General features: G+C 48.3%; 1 protein-coding gene across 2 annotated transcripts in view; it reads right to left on the bottom strand.

Annotated features, from left to right (window-relative positions):
• Positions 1–19,336, bottom strand: part of RAD54B (RAD54 homolog B) — a 91,927-nt gene that overhangs the window by 28,847 nt on the left and 43,744 nt on the right. For both annotated transcript variants that reach the window (XM_063451243.1, XM_063451244.1), the window contains 4 exons: positions 12,221–12,446; positions 10,270–10,477; positions 8,539–8,678; positions 6,931–7,221 (listed from right to left, as the gene is read on the bottom strand). In XM_063451243.1, the coding sequence (XP_063307313.1) occupies positions 6,931–7,221; positions 8,539–8,678; positions 10,270–10,477; positions 12,221–12,446 (865 nt within the window). The remainder of the gene's footprint in view (positions 1–6,930; positions 7,222–8,538; positions 8,679–10,269; positions 10,478–12,220; positions 12,447–19,336) is intronic.

The following is a 19,336-nucleotide window of genomic DNA, read 5'->3' as shown; positions in this document are numbered from 1 at the left end:
TGTGTGTGTGTCCGTGTCTCCTCTGTGTGTGTGTGTCCGTGTCTCCTCTGTGTGTGTGTGTCCGTGTCTCCTCTGTGTGTGTGTGTCCGTGTCTCCTCTGTGTGTGTGTGTCCGTGTCTCCTCTGTGTGTGTGTGTCCGTGTCTCCTCTGTGTGTGTGTGTCCGTGTCTCCTCTGTGTGTGTGTGTCCGTGTCTCCTCTGTGTGTGTGTGTCCGTGTCTCCTCTGTGTGTGTGTGTCCGTGTCTCCTCTATGTTTGTGTGTGTCAGTGTCTCCTCTATGTTTGTGTGTGTCAGTGTCTCCTCTATGTGTGTGTGTGTACGTGTCTCCTCTGTGTGTGTGTGTGTTCGTGTCTCCTCTGTGTGTGTGTGGGTCCGTGTCGCCTCCTTGTGTGTGTGGGTCCGTGTCTCCTCTGTGTGTGTGTGTGGGTCCGTGTCGCCTCTGTGTGTGTGTGGGTCCGTGTCTCCTCTGTGTGTGTGTGGGTCCGTGTCTCCTCTGTGTGTGTGTGGGTCCGTGTCTCCTCTGTGTGTGTGGGTCCGTGTCTCCTCTGTGTGTGTGGGTCCGTGTCTCCTCTGTGTGTGTGTGTGTCAGTGTCTCCTCTGTGTGTGTGTGTGTCAGTGTCTCCTCTGTGTGTGTGTGTGTCAGTGTCTCCTCTGTGTGTGTGTGTGTCAGTGTCTCCTCTGTGTGTGTGTGTGTCAGTGTCTCCTCTGTGTGTGTGTCCGTGTCTCCTCTGTGTGTGTGTGTCCGTGTCTCCTCTGTGTGTGTGTGTCCGTGTCTCCTCTGTGTGTGTGTGGGGGGGTCCGTGTCTCCTCTGTGTGTGTGTGTGTGTGTGTGTGTCAGTGTCTCCTCTGTGTGTGTGTTTGTGGGTCCGTGTCTCCTCTGTGTGTGTGTGTGTTTGTGGGTCCGTGTCTCCTCTGTGTGTGTGTGTGTGTGTGTGTCCGTGTCTCCTCTGTGTGTGTGTGTGTGGGGGGGGCCGTGTCTCCTCTGTGTGTGTGGGTCCGTGTCTCCTCTCTGTGTGTGTGTGTGTGGGTCCGTGTCTCCTCTGTGTGTGTGTGTGTGTGTGGGTCCGTGTCTCCTCTCTGTGTGTGTGTGTGTGTGGGTCCGTGTCTCCTCTGTGTGTGTGTGTGTGTGGGTCCGTGTCTCCTCTGTGTGTGTGTGTGTGTGGGTCCGTGTCTCCTCTGTGTGTGTGTGGGTCCGTGTCTCCTCTGTGTGTGTGTGTGTGTGTGGGTCTGTGTCTCCTGTGTGTGTGTGTGTGTGTGTCCGTGTCTCGTGTGTGTGTGTGTGGGTCCGTGTCTCCTCTGTGTGTGTGGGTCCGTGTCTCCTCTGTGTGTGTGTGTGGGTCCGTGTCTCCTCTCTGTGTGTGTGTGTGTGTGTGTGGGGGGGGGTCCGTGTCTCCTCTGTGTGTGTGTGTGTGTGTGTGTGTGTGTGGGTCCGTGTCTCCTCTGTGTGTGTGTGTGTGTGTGTGTGAGAGTGGGTCCGTGTCTCCTGTGTGTGTGTGTGTGTGTGTGTGTGCGCGTGCGCGCGCAGTGGTGTATCTTGGTTTTGTGCTGCCCTAGGCAGGACAAAACTCAGACACCCCCCCCCCCCGCGCGTGTGCGCGCGCCACCCCCACCTAACCCTTCCCCCCTGCCCCGCCTTCTAAATACACACACATTCACTGACAGATACGCATACACTAGCTAACAGACAAACACAGTCAGACACACACAGTCGGGGACACACTAACAAACACACACAGTCGGACACACACTAACAAACACACACAGTCGGACACACACACACAGTGAGACACACACAGTGAGACACACACAGTGAGACACACACAGTGAGACACACACAGTGGGACACACACAGTCGGACACACACAGTCGGACACACACAGTCGGACACACACACACAGTGAGACACACACAGTGAGACACACACAGTGAGACACACACAGTGAGACACACACAGTGAGACACACACAGTGAGACACACACAGTGAGACACACACAGTGAGACACACACAGTGAGACACACACAGTGAGACACACACAGTGAGACACACACACTAACAGACACACACTCACTAACAGACACACACTCACTAACAGACACACACACACTAACAGACACACACACACTAACAGACACACACACACTAACAGACACACACACACTAACAGACACACACACACTAACAGACACACACACACTAACAGACACACACACACTAACAGACACACTGTTGGACACACAGTCAGACACACACAGTCAGACACACACACACAGTCACAGACACACACACACACACACTAACAGACACACACACACACACACACTAACAGACACACACACACACACACACTAACAGACACACACACACACACACACTAACAGACACACACACACACACTAACAGACACACACACACTAACAGACACACACACACTAACAGACACACACACACTAACAGACACACACACACACACTAACAGACACACACAGTCAGAGACACACACACACTCACATTAACACATTTTTTTTTTTTATTTACTCCCCCCCCCAGCCTCCTTACCTTTGGGAATGCTGGGGGTGGGAGGGTTTTCCCATTCCCTGGTGGTCCAGTGGCTGCAGGGCGGCTCTGGCGGGCAGGCTGGGCGGGCGGCGAGAGAGCTCTTCCCCTGAGCTCTCTGCTCAGCTCCCTCGCGCGCCGCCCGCAGAGTGAGGCTGGGAGGCGGAGCCGGAATATGACGTCATATTCCGGCTCCGCCTCCCAGCCTCACTCTACGGGCGGCGCGCGAGGGAGCTGAGCAGAGAGCTCAGGGGAAGAGCTCCCTCGCCGCCTGCCCAGCAACCAGCCCAGCATGTCTGTTAGCCGCAAGGCTAACAAGACATTTGCCTTGGGCATTTGGGGGCGTTTTTTTGCCGCCCCCTGGAAAATGCCGCCCAAGGCAAATGCCTTGTTTGCCTCGCGGCTAATACGCCCCTGTGTGTGTGAGTGGGTCCGTGTCTCCTCTGTGTGTGTGTGTGTGTGGGTCCGTGTCTCCTCTGTGTGTGTGTGTGAGACCGTGTCTCCTCTGTGTGTGTGCGTGTGTGAGACCGTGTCTCCTCTGTGTGTGTGCGCGTGTGTGGGACCGTGTCTCCTCTGTGTGTGTGCGCGTGTCTCCTCTGTGTGTGTGTGTGTCCGTGTCTCCTCTGTGTGTGTGTGTGTGTCCGTGTCTCCTCTGTGTGTGTGTGTGTGTGTGTGTCCGTGTCTCCTCTGTGTGTGTGTGTGTGTGTGTCCGTGTCTCCTCTGTGTGTGTGTGTCCGTGTCTCCTCTGTGTGTGTGTGTCCGTGTCTCCTCTGTGTGTGTGTGTGTGTGCCCGTGTCTCCTCTGTGTGTGTGTGTGTCCGTGTCTCCTCTGTGTGTGTGTGTATCCGTGTCTCCTCTGTGTGTGTGTGTGTGTCCGTGTCTCCTCTGTGTGTGTGTGTGTGTCCGTGTCTCCTCTGTGTGTGTGTGTGTGTCCGTGTCTCCTCTGTGTGTGTGTGTGTGTCCGTGTCTCCTCTGTGTGTGTGTGTGTGTCCGTGTCTCCTCTGTGTGTGTGTGTGTGTCCGTGTCTCCTCTGTGTGTGTGTGTGTGTGTGTCCGTGTCTCCTCTGTGTGTGTGTGTGTCCGTGTCTCCTCTGTGTGTGTGTGTGTGCCCGTGTCTCCTCTGTGTGTGTGTGTGTGCCCGTGTCTCCTCTGTGTGTGTGTGTGTGTGCCCGTGTCTCCTCTGTGTGTGTGTGTCCGTGTCTCCTCTGTGTGTGTGTGTGTGTGCCCGTGTCTCCTCTGTGTGTGTGTGTCCGTGTCTCCTCTGTGTGTGTGTGTGTGTGCCCGTGTCTCCTCTGTGTGTGTGTGTGTGTGTGTCCGTGTCTCCTCTGTGTGTGTGAGCCCGTGTCTCCTCTGTGTGTGTGTGTGTCTATGTCTCCTCTGTGTGTGTGTGTGTCCGTGTCTCCTCTGTGTGTGTGTGTGTGTCCGTGTCTCCTCTGTGTGTGTGTGTGTGTCCGTGTCTCCTCTGTGTGTGTGTGTGTGTCCGTCCGTGTCTCCTCTGTGTGTGTGTGTGTGTCCGTGTCTCCTCTGTGTGTGTGTGTGTGTGTCCGTGTCTCCTCTGTGTGTGTGTGTGTGTCCGTGTCTCCTCTGTGTGTGTGTGTGTCCGTGTCTCCTCTGTGTGTGTGTGTGTGCCCGTGTCTCCTCTGTGTGTGTGTGTGTGCCCGTGTCTCCTCTGTGTGTGTGTGTGCCCGTGTCTCCTCTGTGTGTGTGTGTGTGCCCGTGTCTCCTCTGTGTGTGTGTGTGTGCCCGTGTCTCCTCTGTGTGTGTGCCCGTGTCTCCTCTGTGTGTGTGCCCGTGTCTCCTCTGTGTGTGTGTGTGTGCCCGTGTCTCCTCTGTGTGTGTGTGTGTGCCCGTGTCTCCTCTGTGTGTGTGTGTCCGTGTCTCCTCTGTGTGTGTGTGTGTGTGCCCGTGTCTCCTCTGTGTGTGTGTGTGTGCCCGTGTCTCCTCTGTGTGTGTGCCCGTGTCTCCTCTGTGTGTGTGTGTGTGTGCCCGTGTCTCCTCTGTGTGTGTGTGCCCGTGTCTCCTCTGTGTGTGTGTGCCCGTGTCTCCTCTGTGTGTGTGTGTGTGCGCCCGTGTCTCCTCTGTGTGTGTGTGTGTGCGCCCGTGTCTCCTCTGTGTGTGTGTGTGTGCCCGTGTCTCCTCTGTGTGTGTGTGTGTGCCCGTGTCTCCTCTGTGTGTGTGTGTGTGCCCGTGTCTCCTCTGTGTGTGTGCCCGTGTCTCCTCTGTGTGTGTGCCCGTGTCTCCTCTGTGTGTGTGTGCCCGTGTCTCCTCTGTGTGTGTGTGCCCGTGTCTCCTCTGTGTGTGTGTGTGTGCCCGTGTCTCCTCTGTGTGTGTGTGTGTGCCCGTGTCTCCTCTGTGTGTGTGTGTGTGCCCGTGTCTCCTCTGTGTGTGTGCCCGTGTCTCCTCTGTGTGTGTGCCCGTGTCTCCTCTGTGTGTGTGCCCGTGTCTCCTCTGTGTGTGTGTGTGTGCCCGTGTCTCCTCTGTGTGTGTGTGTGTGCCCGTGTCTCCTCTGTGTGTGTGTGCCCGTGTCTCCTCTGTGTGTGTGTGCCCGTGTCTCCTCTGTGTGTGTGTGTGTGCGCCCGTGTCTCCTCTGTGTGTGTGTGTGTGCGCCCGTGTCTCCTCTGTGTGTGTGTGTGCGCCCGTGTCTCCTCTGTGTGTGTGTGTGCGCCCGTGTCTCCTCTGTGTGTGTGTGTGCGCGCCCGTGTCTCCTCTGTGTGTGTGTGTGCGCGCCCGTGTCTCCTCTGTGTGTGTGTGTGCGCCCGTGTCTCCTCTGTGTGTGTGTGTGTGCGCCCGTGTCTCCTCTGTGTGTGTGTGCGCCCGTGTCTCCTCTGTGTGTGTGTGTGCCCGTGTCTCCTCTGTGTGTGTGTGTGCCCGTGTCTCCTCTGTGTGTGTGTGCGTCCGTGTCTCCTCTGTGTGTGTGTGTGTCCGTGTCTCCTCTGTGTGTGTGTGTGTCCGTGTCTCCTCTGTGTGTGTGTGTGTCCGTGTCTCCTCTGTGTGTGTGTGTGTCCGTGTCTCCTCTGTGTGTGTGTGTGTGTGTCCGTGTCTCCTCTGTGTGTGTGTGTGTCCGTGTCTCCTCTGTGTGTGTGTGTGTCCGTGTCTCCTCTGTGTGTGTGTGTGTCCGTGTCTCCTCTGTGTGTGTGTGTGTCTGTGTCTCCTCTGTGTGTGTGTGTGTGTCCGTGTCTCCTCTGTGTGTGTGTGTGTGTCCGTGTCTCCTCTGTGTGTGTGTGTGTCCGTGTCTCCTCTGTGTGTGTGTGTGTCCGTGTCTCCTCTGTGTGTGTGTGTGTGTCCGTGTCTCCTCTGTGTGTGTGTGTGTCCGTGTCTCCTCTGTGTGTGTGTGTGTCCGTGTCTCCTCTGTGTGTGTGTGTCCGTGTCTCCTCTGTGTGTGTGTGTCCGTGTCTCCTCTGTGTGTGTGTGTCCGTGTCTCCTCTGTGTGTGTGTGTGTCCGTGTCTCCTCTGTGTGTGTGTGTCCGTGTCTCCTCTGTGTGTGTGTGCCCGTGTCTCCTCTGTGTGTGTGTGCCCGTGTCTCCTCTGTGTGCGTGTCATGTCTCCTCTGTGTGTGTGTGTCCGTGTCTCCTCTGTGTGTGTATGTGTGTGTGTGTCCGTGTCTCCTGTGTGTGTGTGTATGTGTGTGTGTGTCCGTGTCTCCTCTGTGTGTGTGTGTGTGTGTGTGTCCGTGTCTCCTCTGTGTGTGTGTCCGTGTCTCCTCTGTGTGTGTGTGTGTGTGTGTCCGTGTCTCCTCTGTGTGTGTGTCCGTGTCTCCTCTGTGTGTGTGTGTCCGTGTCTCCTCTGTGTGTGTGTGTCCGTGTCTCCTCTGTGTGTGTGTGTGTCCGTGTCTCCTCTGTGTGTGTGTGTGTCCGTGTCTGTGTCCTCTCTGTTTGTGTGTGTGTCAGTCTCCTCTGTGTGCTACTTAGATTTGTATTTCTTTTAGTCCTGCATGGGTACTTCTCCGTAATAGGTTGAGAAACACTGCACTATAGCATGGAGAGTCTATAGAGAAGATGCGGCAGAGGTCGCTTTGTTATAATCGGTTATAAATTTATATAGAATACAGAGCAATCCATAAAGTGGGGAGGTGGTTGCAGGCTTTAGGTCAAATCTCACTCAAAATCTCTCACCCCGTCGCATGTATGGTGACATCACACTTCCTTTTAAGTATCACCCTTTACTTACATGGATAAGAATATTCACTCCAGGGTGAAATGTTAGGAATTCAACATATTTCAGATTATAGACCAAAATAGCAGAATGGAAAACCTCTCCAAGTTATGTTTTAGTTTGCCTATTTTATATTTAGTTTAAAGATTACATTTATTTGAAATTCTTGAAATCAATATCTGAGTGTGAGCAGTAATAATGGCTAAACATGGTGCACTGAACTCACCTTCAGGCTTTTGAACAACAAACATGGATGGTTGCAAAGTTTTTTAAGTGCATCTATGCACACTAAATGAGGACTATTTTCACCAGAGGCTTGGAAGCACGATTTCACAAGGTGCGAGTTCAGAAGCTTTCGGTAAAGATCCAGCTGGAATGTAGATGGTCTGCAGAAGACTATGCTTTCAGTTTTTGGAGGCAGATAATCATTAATAACCTCCTGGGTCCTCCTAAGGATGAAGAGGCCAGTCAAACGAACTAGTTCTGCAGCTCTCTCTTCACCTAAATCTTTCTCATCCTAGAAATAAGATAGTGGAAAATTAAATAAAATGGTAACTGTTAGAAATCAGTTTACTGAATGTACTACAATGCTGTACCTACTAAGGTTTAAAATATATATAATATTGGAATGATAAGCATTCACATCTGTGAGGAAAACACAGAGCTATATCCCTATAGTGCTATTTACGAACACAATTTTTAAATAACAAAAGGGACCCTCAAACAAATCAGTTTTGCATGTGGACATGAATGATGGAATAAGAAACACCATGAAAAAACTCTAAGCTGTTAATAAGCAGCAATTTTTGCAACGTTTGACAATGTTTAGGGGGTGTAGCCTATCCTGGCTGGTTTTCTGCCAATGCTCATGTGATGTTGTTCTAGTATTCAGTACGTTGGCTTCCTGTACCTTTCAGGATCCAATTCAAACTGCTAACACTAACCTACAAAGTGCTCGACAACTCCACTACTCACTACATTTTCTCTTTACCTAACAAATACACCACTTCTCGTTCCTGTGGCTCCAAATATTATGGTTCCTTCTCCTATCACCTGCAGGCTTTTTCAAGGACTGCCCTGTTCCTTTCGATCTGGTACTTTAAGAAGTCCCTGAAAACACACCTCTAGCAGAAAGCTTACTATCTTCCTGGGTGGTGCTACTCTCGTTACAGTTTTCTTCCTCCGTTCCCTCGCCTCCCTAGCTCAGCTCACTCTCTCCCCTTCTCCTTTTCACTTATTTCCGCACAGGCATTTTATCCATCAATTCCTCCCTCCTCCCACCTGACATGCTGTTATTTATCTTGAATGTCTACCCCTCCATAAACCGTAAGCTCGTTAGAGCAGGGCCTTTTTCACCTCTTGTCTCTGTTGTTGAATGTCAATTACTTGTCACATATCCTCTATCATTGTAAAGCATTGGGGAATATCTTACATGGTCTACATGATCTGGAGATTGCGGTCATTATCCATGGTATTCAGATGATTGGCCATCATTTCACCACTAAAAACAGTGACAAAGGACCTAGACACCACTGACACCATTCCTGGTCAGTTACGGGAATCCTGAGAACACTGGTGGTTGGTGAACAACAGCCTGATAACTACTTCTTTTGAAAAAAAAATTCCACCATTGCAGAGGATAACAAATTCCACAATAATCAGCTAGTCATTCTGGATAAGCATTTTATGAGCTGAAGTTTAATTCAAAGTATTGGAAATTCTGCAATTTGCCAATGATTGCTTTGTAAATGTTGACAATAGTGTACAAATGTTCCACTGAATAAGGTTACTTGCTGTTACTGTAAATAAATGAACATTTACTATTCATGCTTACTTTTGTTGCTGAAGGTTCTCTCGATCTAATAATAGGTTCTTCATATATTTTTTTATATGTGCCCAGAGAGCCAAGTATACCTGGGTTTACAAAGTCTATCAAAGCGTAGAACTCCTGAAGGTCATTCTGAATCGGCGTACCTTAACAGAAAACAGACCACAATAAATGACCTACATTTCATTTCCCAGTACGGATAGCACTTATTAAAGGAGATCTGTCAATATTTGAACTGCCAAAGCATAAGGTATACTATGCATATTATGGGCACATGTTGAAGTTTCCTCATCAATCCAAATTAATATGTTAAATTAATTAATATGTTAAATATACAAAAACTGGACCATGCAAAACTGGTAATCAGATTTGTTAGGTAAAGCTATTACCTGACACTAGATGGCACTATACAAACATTCAGTCTAAAACCATATGAAGACATACTTTTGTTTAAAGGTAAATTGTAGGTATTATGGTGGTATGAATAATTTCCATCCCATGGTTTTGCAATCATATGCTGACAATGCTCAGCTAACCCCACTCTTCACTAACCCTTGTATTTTCCTTTTTCTCTAAATGTGTCATACACTGTGCAGACATTTTATGATATTGTATATGTACCTTGTAACCAGTTTGCTTTGGATTGAATGCACTATTCTATTCCGGTAATTATGCCCCACTCACTTTAGACTAATCTCTTTTGAGATAGACTGACACCACAGAGTTCCAGAGCTCCGATGAAGAAGCCTGGACTATCCTGCATGAGGCGAACCCAGCCCAGGCCGCCCATGGTAACCGGAACCACCACCGACTAGCAGTACGTCTGAAATTACGCAAGGTCCAGGGACTCCGGACAGACACCGGAGCCACTCTAACCCTGGTGCAACCCCAGCTTATCACTGAAGAATCGACAGGGGGTACAGTCGGCGTCCGAGTGGCAGGAGGGAATGTACACTACCTACCCACGGCCAATGTTCACCTAGATTGGGGTGCTGGAGTCCAGAGAGTAGAAGTGGGCCTCATGGATCGACTACCTGCAGAAGTGCGGCTCGGCAACGACCTGGGACACCTCACCTCCACTTTTGTTTCAATCCATACCCTGGAAAAGCCTACCCTGTGAGGACCCGGCAGCAAGCCCACATCACCCAAGGCGGCTCACACTCTGAGGCTCAGGGAGGCACACGTGCCCCTTTTCACCCCACCAGGTCCCGTAGAAGGCCCCGTAAGCAAGCCCCCTGTGTCAGTCCCCCTCCCGCTGAGCGCCATTCCCGTCCTTACACCCAGGCCGCCCGTACTAGTTACCTACCCCCAGAATCCCACTTTTGACCCGGCCCCCATAACCTAGGTCAGACCCTACAAACCTATAAGGACAAGGCAGCCACGGGGGAGATAGGGAAAGAGGAGCAGCGCTATATTTGGGAAGGGGGGGCAGTTGTACCACATAGCAGTGAGAAAGGAACCAGCTACAGCCCCTACTACCACCAAGCAGCTGGTGGCGCCCAAGAAGGGCGACATTGTCTGTATGAGTGACACACCCCTTGCATGGGGAAAGTATAAAGCCGAGTGTGGCCAATAAAGTGGTTGTTGTACCCCTTGAACTGTGTGTCGTCCGGTTACTGGGGAAAATGGGTCTCTTACTTCATTAATAGCGGGGGTAACCAGCCGGGTTACCCAGGGCCCGTTACAGCAGTCTATGGCACACATACACCAGTTGAGGCTCCTATGACCCTAGGTTACCTGAAAGAATAATGCGCTTGCTACAAGACAAACTTGTAAGTGCAGATGTGGTTTTAATGGAACTGTTCTTTAAACGATGGCCCTCGTCACAGATTATCAGATCAAAGTCAAGGTTCTGTATTTGGTCCAAAGATCGAAGCAACATCTCATAGCTGATTATCAACACCGAATAAAGAGGAGAGTTGACAAATTCATCAACTTTGTGATCCTAAACATGAACACAGAGCAATATGTTAGTGTAAGGAAATACACATGAGCCAACATATGTCATGCAACAAGAACTGTGTGTGTGTGGTATCACTCCATTTCATGGGTGAAGGTAGGTTAGGGCACCTTGAATTTATAATTTAGCTGTGCCCTTTTCTTCCTTATTTGTGTACTAATTTGGAAAAACAATTCCCTTATAAGGGACAGCTGTAATTAACACGACTGGAAGGCCTTATGCATTACTACATTGCTCTTCCTGTAAGAGGATTATTTAGTAATTTTTTTATATAATGAAATTCTTTATCAAAATTTGGATATATGCTACTTTTTTCTATTTATGAGCCACTTTAAACGTAATTGTTTTATAAATTTAGAGACATTTAAAATTATGGGCTTTCAACCATGGGTCCGACATGAAAATTGTAATTACTTATCCTTTGTAACATGATTGATGACAGAGATTTGCCATGTAAATATGTAGATAAATGATGTTTTTAGCATCAACATGGTTGAGACGATTTGTGTCACACACGTGCAACTGGAGGAGGATTTGCAGTCCCAATACCTACGGTGATACGCATCACCTGTTAATCCTGTGACAGTGTCCATCTGTATATGTGAAATATGGTCTAAATTGTAAGCGTTATATTTTAGATATGGAATTTTTGTCTTGCCAAAAAAAAAAAAAACTTAAAGGGACACTCCAGGCACCCAGACCACTTCTGCCCATAAACTGCAATAATTACCTTGCATGGTTAACTCCTCCTCTAGTGGCTGTCTACTAGACAGCCACTAGAGGGCACTTCCGGGTTTATAGCACAGATTTTCCGTGCTATAGCGTCGCTGGACATCCTCACGCTATGTGAGGACCTCCAGCGTCGCTGAAATCCCCATAGCAAAGCATTGAAAGCCTCTTTCAATGCTTTCCTATGGGGAGGTCTAATGCGCGTGCGCTGCTTTGCCGCGCATGAGCATTAGGTCTCCCCAGTCGCCGGCCGTGCTTGCGCAATAGGTCTCCCCCGCCGGATGACGCCGGCGGGGGAGGAGCATGGGCGGACCCTGAACCAGCGCCGTGGGACATCAGCACTGGATACAGGTAAGTCACTGAAGGTGTTTTAACCCCTTCAACAACCTGGGATGGAGGGTGGGAGGGAGAGGGGACCTGCAGTGCCAGGAAAACGGATTGTTTTCCAGGCACTGGAATGTCCCTTTAAGTACTATCTAAGAACTAGAACCACTTAACTTAGTGGTTCTGGGGCAAAGAGAGTGTCCCTGCAGCCTTGTCTTTGTTTACACTTCTAGTGACCGTCACTCAGACCGCTACTAGAGGGATTCCCAGAATGCAGTCCTGCAAATAGTGCGTCTTTACGGGCAGTGTTCAGTGTTTCTTAGCTGATGTCAAAACATCTTTATGAGGAGATGCCGATTGGAGCACCGCGGAGATTGCCATGCAACACAATACCCGTATTTGGAAGACCATCAGTATTTTTTTTATTGCTTCTTGGGGACTTAATCTAACTAGCTAGTGTAACACACTAGCATTACTAAAACAGATTTGTATTACTAAAGCTAGAGTATTCCTTTAAAAAGCATAAGGGATTGCATTAAGGGAATAAGCCATTTTCCTGCTTTTGCTTTAAAACACAAAAAAAGCCCTACATGGCTAAATAGGTCAGTAACTGCAGAAAGAAAAGCAATTAAAGAGAAATGTAATTTTAGTTTAAATAAATCAGAGTTACACTACCTGGTCAACTGCAAACACTCGTATTCGCTCTGTGCCCAACCACTTCTGAAATTCTTTTCTCCAGTTCTTTACCAAACTGCCTGGAGTTACAATGAGCGTTTTCTTTAGGATGGGTTTTCCTCCATAAGGGCCCTGACGCAGAAGAGTCCAGACCAGAGATATGCACTGTAATGTTTTACCTAAACCCATCTCATCAGCAAGGATTGCTCCAAAACGCTCATTAGCCCTACAGAAAATAAAACTCAGATTAAATTGTATAGAAACATTAAACAAGAGGTTCTATCAGTACTTAGTCCTGCTTCAGGTTTTCTGAGTATCCTAATTGACAACTATTATAGACATTTTGCTGTGTGTTAAGCAGAGGAATAAGACCAACTCTGCTGGTGGCTACAGCAAGGCTAGAAGAAGGCACTGCTACCCAGCTGTGATAAGGACATGACTTTCAAATAAAACGGTATTTAAAAAAAAAAAAAAAAAGTAAAATCCAGACATATCTTATATCACATAGCTACTAATAGAATAAAGTGGAGGATCTCAAATATTGAATGATTGTCAAGTACAGAGCCAAATCTTGACCCTGCATGTTACGGTATTAAGACATAGAGAAGAGTCTGTGCAGGATATTTTCAAAGATCCCCATTTTTGCTGGAACCCAATACTGCGCTCAGCTACATAAATTAACCTGATACCTACAATGTGCAAGCAAGAGATTTTTCACATTGGTTGAACAGACCTCCTGCGCTTGCTTCTTCTTGCAGATAGAGACTGAGAACAGAAAGATATGGTGGTTGCACTAGCACAGATTACCAATTAACCACTGAAAAATTCAAAATCATAGATAATGCTGGGTTCACAATAATCAAGTGGAGGCATAACAGGGCTTCTTGGAGGTGATTCAATAGACATTTCAAGGCTTTTTTCTAGGTGGATTCTGGCTCCACAATTGTGCAACAGAGAACACAGTGAGTGCGTGCTGTACAGTAAGGACCCAACACAGTGAGTGCGTGCTGTACAGTAAGGGACCCAACACAGTGAGTGCGTGCTGTACAGTAAGGACCCAACACAGTGAGTGCATGCTGAACAGTAAGGATCCAACACAGTGAGTGCGTGCTGTACAGTAAGGACCCAACACAGTGAGTGCGTGCTGTACAGTAAGGACCCAACACAGTGAGTGCGTGCTGTACAGTAAGGACCCAACACAGTGAGTGCGTGCTGTACAGTAAGGACCCAACACAGTGAGTGCGTGCTGTACAGTAAGGACCCAACACAGTGAGTGCATGCTGAACAGTAAGGATCCAACACAGTGAGTGCATGCTGTACAGTAAGGACCCAACACAGTGAGTGCGTGCTGTACAGTAAGGACCCAACACAGTGAGTGCGTGCTGTACAGTAAGGACCCAACACAGTGAGTGCGTGCTGTACAGTAAGGACCCGACACAGTGAGTGCATACTGAACAGTAAGGACCCAACACAGTGAGTGCATGCTGTACAGTAATGACCCAACACAGTGAGTGCGTGCTGTACAGTAAGGACCCAACACAGTGAGTGCGTGCTGTACAGTAAGGACCCAACACAGTGAGTGCATGCTGAACAGTAAGGATCCAACACAGTGAGTGCATGCTGTACAGTAAGGACCCAACACAGTGAGTGCGTGCTGTACAGTAAGGACCCAACACAGTGAGTGCGTGCTGTACAGTAAGGACCCAACACAGTGAGTGCGTGCTGTACAGTAAGGACCCGACACAGTGAGTGCATACTGAACAGTAAGGACCCAACACAGTGAGTGCATGCTGTACAGTAATGACCCAACACAGTGAGTGCGTGCTGTACAGTAAGGACCCAACACAGTGAGTGCATGCTGAACAGTAAGGATCCAACACAGTGAGTGCATGCTGTACAGTAAGGACCCAACACAGTGAGTGCGTGCTGTACAGTAAGGACCCAACACAGTGAGTGCGTGCTGTACAGTAAGGACCCAACACAGTGAGTGCGTGCTGTACAGTAAGGACCCAACACAGTGAGTGCGTGCTGTACAGTAAGGACCCGACACAGTGAGTGCATACTGAACAGTAAGGACCCAACACAGTGAGTGCATACTGAACAGTAAGGACCCAACACAGTGAGTGCATGCTGTACAGTAAGGACCCAACACAGTGAGTGCATACTGAACAGTAAGGATCCAACACAGTGAGTGCATACTGAACAGTAAGGACCCAACACAGTGAGTGCGTGCTGTACAGTAATGACCCAACACAGTGAGTGCATGCTGAACAGTAAGGACCCAACACAGTGAGTGCATTCTGAACAGTAAGGACCCAACACAGTGAGTGCATTCTGAACAGTAAGGATCCAACACAGTGAGTGCATACTGAACAGTAAGGACCCAACACAGTGAGTGCATACTGAACAGTAAGGACCCAACACAGTGAGTGCATGCTGAACAGTAAGGACCCAACACAGTGAGTGCATGCTGAACAGTAAGGACCCAACACAGTGAGTGCATGCTGAACAGTAAGGACCCAACACAGTGAGTGCATACTGAACAGTAAGGACCCAACACAGTGAGTGCGTGCTGTACAGTAAGGACCCAACACAGTGAGTGCGTGCTGTACAGTAAGGACCCAACACAGTGAGTGCGTGCTGTACAGTAAGGACCCAACACAGTGAGTGCGTGCTGTACAGTAAGGACCCAACACAGTGAGTGCGTGCTGTACAGTAAGGACCCGACACAGTGAGTGCATACTGAACAGTAAGGACCCAACACAGTGAGTGCATGCTGTACAGTAATGACCCAACACAGTGAGTGCGTGCTGTACAGTATGGACCCGACACAGTGAGTGCATGCTGAACAGTAAGGACCCAACACAGTGAGTGCGTGCTGTACAGTAATGACCCAACACAGTGAGTGCGTGCTGTACAGTAATGACCCAACACAGTGAGTGCATGCTGAACAGTAAGGATCGAACACAGTGAGTGCATACTGTACAGTAAGGACCCAACACAGTGAATGCATACTGAACAGTAAGGATCCAACACAGTGAGTGCATGCTGTACAGTAAGGACCCAACACAGTGAGTGCATGCTGAACAGTAAGGATCCAACACAGTGAGTGCATACTGAACATTAAGGACCCAACACAGTGAGTGCATACTGAACAGTAAGGACCCAACACAGTGAGTGCATGCTGTACAGTAAGGACCCAACACAGTGAGTGCATACTGAACAGTAAGGATCCAACACAGTGAGTGCATACTGAACAGTAAGGACCCAACACAGTGAGTGCGTGCTGTACAGTAATGACCCAACACAGTGAGTGCATGCTGAACAGTAAGGACCCAACACAGTGAGTGCATGCTGAACAGTAAGGACCCAACACAGTGAGTGCATACTGAACAGTAAGGACCCAACACAGTGAGTGCATTCTGAACAGTAAGGATCCAACACAGTGAGTGCATACTGAACAGTAAGGACCCAACACAGTGAGTGCATACTGAACAGTAAGGACCCAACACAGTGAGTGCATGCTGAACAGTAAGGACCCAACACAGTGAGTGCATGCTGAACAGTAAGGACCCAACACAGTGAGTGCATGCTGAACAGTAAGGACCCAACACAGTGAGTGCATACTGAACAGTAAGGACCCAACACAGTGAGTGCATACTGAACAGTAAGGACCCAACACAGTGAGTGCATACTGAACAGTAAGGACCCAACACAGTGAGTGCATACTGAACAGTAAGGACCCAACACAGTGAGTGCATGCTGAACAGTAAGGATCCAACACAGTGAGTGCATACTGAACAGTAAGGACCCAACACAGTGAGTGCATACTGAACAGTAAGGACCCAAACACAGTGAGTGCATGCTGTACAGTAAGGACCCAACACAGTGAGTGCATGCTGAACAGTAAGGATCAAACACAGTGAGTGCATACTGAACAGTAAGGACCCAACACAGTGAGTGCATGCTGAACAGTAAGGACCCAACACAGTGAGTGCATGCTGAACAGTAAGGACCCAACACAGTGAGTGCATACTGAACAGTAAGGACCCAACACAGTGAGTGCATACTGAACAGTAAGGACCCAACACAGTGAGTGCATACTGAACATTAAGGACCCGACACAGTGAGTGCATACTGAACAGTAAGGACCCAACACAGTGAGTGCATGCTGAACAGTAAGGATCCAACACAGTGAGTGCATACTGAACAGTAAGGACCCAACACAGTGAGTGCATGCTGTACAGTAAGGACCCAACACAGTGAGTGCATACTGAACAGTAAGGATCCAACACAGTGAGTGCATACTGAACAGAAAGGACCCAACCTAGTGAGTGCGTGCTGTACAGTAATGACCCAACACAGTGAGTGCATGCTGAACAGTAAGGACCCAACACAGTGAGTGCATACTGAACAGTAAGGACCCAACACAGTGAGTGCATGCTGAGCAGTAAGGATCCAACACAGTGAGTGCATGCTGAGCAGTAAGGACCCAACACAGTGAGTGAATGCTGAACAGTAAGGACCCGACACAGTGAGTGAATGCTGAACAGTAAGGACCCAACACAGTGAGTGCATGCTGAACAGTATGAACCCAACACAGTGAGTGCATACTGAACAGTATGGACCCGACACAGTGAGTGCATACTGAACAGTATGGACCCGACACAGTGAGTGCATGCTGAACAGTAAGGACCCAACACAGTGAGTGCATTCTGAACAGTAAGGACCCGACACAGTGAGTGCATTCTGAACAGTATGGCCCCAACACAATGAGTGCATACTGAAAAGTAAGGACCCGACACAGTGAGTGCATACTGAACAGTATGGACCCGACACAGTGAGTGCATGCTGAACAGTAAGGATCCAACACAGTGAGTGCATACTGAACAGTAAGGACCCGACACAGTGAGTGCATACTGAACAGTAAGGACCCAACACAGTGAGTGCATACTGAACAGTAAGGATCCAACACAGTGAGTGCATACTGAACAGTAAGGACCCAACACAGTGAGTGCATACTGAACAGTAAGGACCCAACACAGTGAGTGCATACTGAACAGTAAGGATCCAACACAGTGAGTGCATGCTGTACAGTATGAACCCAACACAGTGAGTGCATACTGAACAGTATGGACCCGACACAGTGAGTGCATACTGAACAGTAAGGACCCGACACAGTGAGTGCATGCTGTACAGTAATGACCCAACACAGTGAGTGCATGCTGTACAGTAAGGATCCAACACAGTGAGTGAATGCTGAGCAGTAAAGATCCGACACAGTGAGTGCATACTGAACAGTAAGGACCCGACACAGTGAGTGCATACTGAACAGTAAGGACCCAACACAGTGAGTGCATACTGAACAGTAAGGATCCAACACAGTGAGTGCATACTGAACAGTAAGGACCCAACACAGTGAGTGCATACTGAACAGTAAGGATCCAACACAGTGAGTGCATACTGAACAGTAAGGACCCAACACAGTGAGTGCATACTGAACAGTAAGAATCCAACACAGTGAGTGCATACTGAACAGTAAGGACCCGACACAGTGAGTGCATACTGAACAGTAAGGACCCGACACAGTGAGTGCATACTGAACAGTAAGGACCCGACACAGTGAGTGCATACTGAACAGTAAGGACCCGACACAGTGAGTGCATACTGAACAGTAAGGACCCGACACAGTGAGTGCATACTGAACAGTAAGGACCCGACACAGTGAGTGCATACTGAACAGTAAGGACCCGACACAGTGAGTGCATACTGAACAGTAAGGACCCGACACAGTGAGTGCATGCTGTACAGTAAGGATCCAACACAGTGAGTGAATGCTGAGCAGTAAAGATCCGACACAGTGAGTACATGCTGAACAGTAAGGATCCAACACAGTGAGTGCATACTGAACAGTAAGGACCCGACACAGTGAGTGCATACTGAACAGTAAGGATCCAACACAGTGAGTGCATACTGAACAGTAAGGACCCAACACAGTGAGTGCATACTGAACAGTAAGGACCCAACACAGTGAGTGCATACTGAACAGTAAGAATCCAACACAGTGAGTGCATACTGAACAGTAAGGACCCAACACAGTGAGTGCATGCTGTACAGTAATGACCCAACACAGTGAGTGCATTCCGAACAGTAAGAACCCAACACAGTGAGTGCATGCTGTACAGTAGGAACCCAACACAGTGAGTGCATACTGAACAGTATGAACCCAACACAGTGAGTGCATTCTGAACAGTATGGACCCGACACAGTGAGTGCCTGCTGTACAGTAAGGATCCAACACAGTGAGTGCATACTGAACAGTAAGGACCCGACACAGTGAGTGCATGCTGAGCAGTAAGGATCCAACACAGTGAGTGCCTGCTGTACAGTAAGGATCCAACACAGTGAATGCATGCTGAGCAGTGAATGTACACTCTGAAATTGTGTGTGGCACATCTGTTCTGTTTATATATATTTATTTTCTATTTATATTCTCATTTATTTCCATATATACATCTAGGTATTTGATTGAGGAAGGCAGTACTTGAAAAATCTGTTAAGGGGCAACTTCCATACTTCTGTTTTAGATTTTTTTTTGCATGCCCACTAGGGAATCCAGTCTAGAAACTGCGCTATTTAGTAGCTAAACTGGCCATATTGCAATATGAGATCTTATAACACTTCCAACTCTGCTGCTAAAGCACAAGGAAAACTCCATAGTTATTTTATCATATTTTTTAATGTCTGTATCATATATTTTATATTTGTCAGATCCAGGAGCATGTGGCGTGTTACAAATATACAATAAAATACAGAATTACTGGCTGCCATTTTGTGACATGTATATGAAAAGAGAAGATTTTTGGTTTGGTTGGTTTAAAAAAAATAATAATTAGAAAGTCTCCTCTCCTAAGAGAACCATACAATTCTGGATTTCTAAGTGATATTGGTCTATATTTCACAGTATAAGACCCAGGACATACTTGAAAACGAGAGAAATCTCAACATATCCACCCTGGTAAAATATTTTATAAATAAATAAATGAATAAATAAGGCACGCAAAGCATTATGGGAAATATAATCCAACACCCCTGGCCATTACTTTGCATGTAGCA

Source organism: Pelobates fuscus, chromosome 4 (genome assembly GCF_036172605.1).
Source record: "Pelobates fuscus isolate aPelFus1 chromosome 4, aPelFus1.pri, whole genome shotgun sequence".
In the NCBI taxonomy this organism is placed as follows: Eukaryota; Metazoa; Chordata; class Amphibia; order Anura; family Pelobatidae; genus Pelobates; species Pelobates fuscus.
This window is presented reverse-complemented; position numbering and strand designations above follow the sequence as displayed.